The sequence below is a fragment of the Dysidea avara genome, chromosome 14, assembly GCF_963678975.1.
Source record: "Dysidea avara chromosome 14, odDysAvar1.4, whole genome shotgun sequence".
Taxonomy (NCBI): Eukaryota; Metazoa; Porifera; class Demospongiae; order Dictyoceratida; family Dysideidae; genus Dysidea; species Dysidea avara.
In genome coordinates, this window is record NC_089285.1 from 2,171,548 (window position 1) to 2,175,758 (window position 4,211).

The following is a 4,211-nucleotide window of genomic DNA, read 5'->3' on the forward strand; positions in this document are numbered from 1 at the left end:
ATGACGAAGGCAGTAGTACGACTACAAGAGAGCTTATCATCACTATCACGTACAATTGTCAAGTCTTTAGCTATGCCTCGACGTTGCGTTGCTGCTGATTGTAAAACTACTAGCAGGATGGGGTACAGTTTGCACTCCTTCCCTACAGACGAGAATATGCGATGACGGTGGACAAGTGCTGTGAAGCGATACAGAAAAGACTGGGATGGCCCCTCGACAAGCTCCCTTTTGTGCTCAAGGCATTTTACTGAAGATTCCTTCGAGGCAGAAGGATCCCTGTATCGTGATACCTTTGGAATTCCTGCCCAGAAACGCCTAAAGCCAGATGCTGTACCTACCGTCTTTCCAAAAAGCATCGACCAATTGCACACTAGCAGCAGCAGTGCTTCACATAGTCGTCCATTATCCGAAAGAAGAGAGCAAAGATCGGTAAGCCCATAACTACGTAGTACACATGCAATAGGTATATCATTATACAAGTTAGCTAGCTATATATTATTACATGTACAATTTAATTACAAATGATGTCAGTATTAAAATTATTGTTGTGATACAGGTGGTAGAAGAACTCCTCTCTGCAACTACAAGTGCTGAATCAACTCTTGAGCATATGGGTACCACTAATTCCACTGTACAACTTTCTTTGTGTCACACTTCAACTGACAGTATGCATCACTCCTCAACTCTCCCTTTGTGTCGTGATCCTATGTCTCACTCTTCCACAATGCCTGATCCACCTACACAAGAGAAAAACCCTAAGAAGAAGTCCGTATCTGTGACTGTTCGTGTCAAAGGGAAGAATAAAGGTATAAAATAGATACAGGTGTAATAGTATAGCATGATATAATAACATCATGTTCCTCTATGATAGCAACACAGACTGACACTTGTCCTCAACAAATCAGTATTGGCACACAATGCAACTTGTTAAATGCCCCACCTCTGCAAAGGCTTCCACAGGTGACATCACTTGACGATTCCTTTGTCACTGAAGAGGAAACAGATCTGGACACATCATTTTTGTCAAACCAAGAAGACTACACCACAGAGTAAACACATATAATAGCAACACAAAAATTGAATAATATACCTTTGTGATATCGTAGAGATGACACACAAGAGCTACCACCTCAGGATGAAGTCAAGTTCCTTGTGTATAGGTCCCATCTGTTAAGCCTATTCACAGCTTGCAGATCATGCCACCAACTATGTGATGGTGAGGTTGCCAACCTGAAGGGTACTTTTATCAGCATCAGACAAAGCTGCCATCACTGTGGATACACATGGGTATGGAACAGCCAGCCATTTATCAGAGACACTCCAGCAGCAAACATACTGTTGTCTGCAGCAATTTTATTTAGTGGTTCCACTCCTGGAAAGATTTTCCACTTTTTGGGATGCTTACGTGTAGCATGCACCACAGATAGAACATTTCACCTCCACCAATCACAGTATCTCCAACCGGCTGTTATATCTGTATGGAACCACCACCATCGCAAAGAAAGACTGCCCTCTTACAGTTGGTGGAGATGGAAGAGCTGACAGTCCAGGTCATTCAGCAAAATATGGATCATATGGTGTTATTGACCTGGATACAAACAGTTTTACATATTGAACTTGTACAGGTATAATTGTCAAGCATACACTTTAATGTTTCAATTAAATTTCTGAGTTACAGAGCAATGAAGTGAAATCCAGTAATCATATGGAGAAATTTGGATTGGTAAATGCTCTTCACAGCTTGCAGATCATGCCACCAACTATGTGATGGTGAGGTTGCCAACCTGAAGGGTACTTTTATCAGCATCAGACAAAGCTGCCATCACTGTGGATACACATGGGTATGGAACAGCCAGCCATTTATCAGAGACACTCCAGCAGCAAACATACTGTTGTCTGCAGCAATTTTATTTAGTGGTTCCACTCCTGGAAAGATTTTCCACTTTTTGGGATGCTTATGTGTAGCATGCACCACAGATAGAACATTTCACCTCCACCAATCACAGTATCTCCAACCGGCTGTTATATCTGTATGGAACCACCACCATCGCAAAGAAAGACTGCCCTCTTACAGTTGGTGGAGATGGAAGAGCTGACAGTCTAGGTCATTCAGCAAAATATGGATCATATGGTGTTATTGACCTGGATACAAACAGAGTTTTACATATTGAACTTGTACAGGTATAATTGTCAAGCATACACTTTAATGTTTCAATTAAATTTCTGAGTTACAGAGCAATGAAGTGAAATCCAGTAATCATATGGAGAAATTTGGATTGGTAAATGCTCTTCAGTTTTTGGCTGACAACTCATTGCAAGTGACAACACTAGTAACTGACCGTCACAAGCAAATTGCCAAGTACATGGCTGAGGAAAAGCCAGATATTGAACATCGTTATGATGTGTGGCACATATCCAAAGGTGTATATATATATACAGCTGCATAATAATAATTAATATCATTGGTTAACAGGAATTAAAAAGAAATTAGCACCTTTAGCAAAGACCAAGCAGTGTGACCTCATTGGAGAGTGGATCAAGAGCATTACCAATCATTTGTATTGGTGTGCTGCCTCTGCTCCAGATGGTGATGGTGATGAGATAGTGAAGCGGTGAAAGTCCTTGATGTACCATGTTTGCAACACACATGAAGATTGTTACCATGACCCTCTAGATAGCCTAGAAGAGAGACGAAAGAAATGGTTTATACCAGGTCAGCATTAACTCTACTTTTATTTAACATGTGGACAGTTGTTGTGCAGGGAGTAAGGCAAGTGAGAAACTTGACACTGTGGTGACCAACACCAGATTGTTGCAGGACATGAAGAAGCTGTCACCATTATACCAAACCAGTAGCTTAGAGGCTTACCACAGTGTGATCAATCACTTTGCCCCTAAGCTATTGGCATTTTCAGACCATGGAATGCATGCAAGGTGACTGATGTGCAATTGAACTCCATTGTGCATACACTTCAAACTAGATTACTGATAGCAGCACTACACTTCAATGAGAATTTTGGGAGGGAACAAGCTACAACTGCAGCTGGAGCAGAACGAAAGCGGATCTGTTTTCCTAAACCTAAACAAGGAGAATTTACACCAAAGCTAATTCCTGTTCCTAAAACCTACAGTTAGTTGTGTGTATTCGTTTATTGTTTGATATGCATTCTATAGATTACGTTGCTGAACTAACTGAAAAGACCATACAGTACCGCATGAAGGATGATGAGGATAAGCCCACACTACCCCCTCATAAACCATCATTAGCAAGTGCATACATACACCCAGATAAGGACCACATTCCATTATTTTCACGTTATAAAAAATAAAGAGTTACTTGATATTAATGTAATTTATAGACATGCATATGTACATACATTACTATGGTGTTGGTGGTGGAAATTGATGACCTGTGTAATCATCAGAAGGAAATTCACTCCTTATTCGTGATACTGCACAAGAAGGGAGTACCATACGTCTGTGTCGGCCCAAGTAGCCCCAACCCCACCACGCCAGTTGTCTGTATGCCAGAAACCTAAACTTTCTATGAAGAAATAATTATTTATAATTATAAGACTTCATAATTAACAATGGAAAAATCACCTGTTCTCCTCAGCAGGGATATCACTAGTTCCATAATGGTGTCGGTGGCCATGAGAGGCTATCAACAACACAACTCTACACAGGCAAGCATTGGCAAAGTCCATGTGCTGTGTGATACAAACAGGAACAGGATCACCAACCAACAGATCTTTGATTTCGTCAATTTCTTGACAGCAAACAGATTCCCTGGCTGTTGGCATTGGCTGGCAGTGATAGCACGTGCACCTGAACAAATAACTTGACTAACTGAACATTAAATAGTCCCCATTCACTTTTACCAGTTCGTGTTTCCAATTCGCTCTTCGCCTGAGTCACCTGTTACTACAGTCGTTTCATCTTCAGATTCGCTGTAGGTCCCGGAACGTCTCTCTGGTTCGAACAGATATGGTAGAACTTCGTCACGAGCGGGTTCGTCCACCTCCTCTGGCTCTGATATCGCTTCGCTGTCTTCACTGAGATCTGTCGAATAACACACAGAGCCTGACAGTATCGAATCGCCATCAGACTCGGAGAGAGAACTCGAGGTTAACACTTCACCTGCCATTGTCGAAATATGACAGTGTAACTGTTGTACAACTTTTACGCGGTGGCTCGAGTTGACGTCATAA

The 4,211-nt window shown here is 41.6% G+C and overlaps 3 protein-coding genes across 4 annotated transcripts; 2 read left to right on the forward strand and 1 right to left on the reverse strand.

Annotated features, from left to right (window-relative positions):
• LOC136243947 (uncharacterized) lies at window positions 1-1,053 on the forward strand. Its single transcript, XM_066035486.1, has 4 exons — window positions 1-122; window positions 240-429; window positions 557-806; window positions 872-1,053. The coding sequence occupies exons 1-4, from the start codon at window positions 1-3 to the stop codon at window positions 1,051-1,053; spliced, it is 744 nt and encodes a 247-aa protein (XP_065891558.1).
• Window positions 1,054-2,066: 1,013 nt separating this feature from the next.
• LOC136244375 (uncharacterized) lies at window positions 2,067-3,369 on the forward strand. 2 transcript variants are annotated; one of them, XM_066035946.1, is made up of 6 exons: window positions 2,067-2,181; window positions 2,235-2,421; window positions 2,474-2,713; window positions 2,763-2,934; window positions 2,982-3,130; window positions 3,175-3,369. In XM_066035946.1, the coding sequence occupies exons 3-6, from the start codon at window positions 2,626-2,628 to the stop codon at window positions 3,327-3,329; spliced, it is 564 nt and encodes a 187-aa protein (XP_065892018.1). In that variant the 5' UTR covers window positions 2,067-2,181; window positions 2,235-2,421; window positions 2,474-2,625; the 3' UTR covers window positions 3,330-3,369. The 2 variants fall into 2 exon arrangements, with proteins under 2 accessions (XP_065892018.1, XP_065892017.1); XM_066035945.1 differs by having other exon boundaries at window positions 2,092-2,421.
• LOC136244374 (uncharacterized) lies at window positions 3,300-4,211 on the reverse strand. The gene is made up of 3 exons (XM_066035944.1): window positions 3,882-4,211; window positions 3,604-3,828; window positions 3,300-3,544 (listed from the first exon to the last, which is right to left on the reverse strand). The coding sequence occupies exons 1-3, from the start codon at window positions 4,145-4,147 to the stop codon at window positions 3,382-3,384; spliced, it is 654 nt and encodes a 217-aa protein (XP_065892016.1). The 5' UTR covers window positions 4,148-4,211; the 3' UTR covers window positions 3,300-3,381.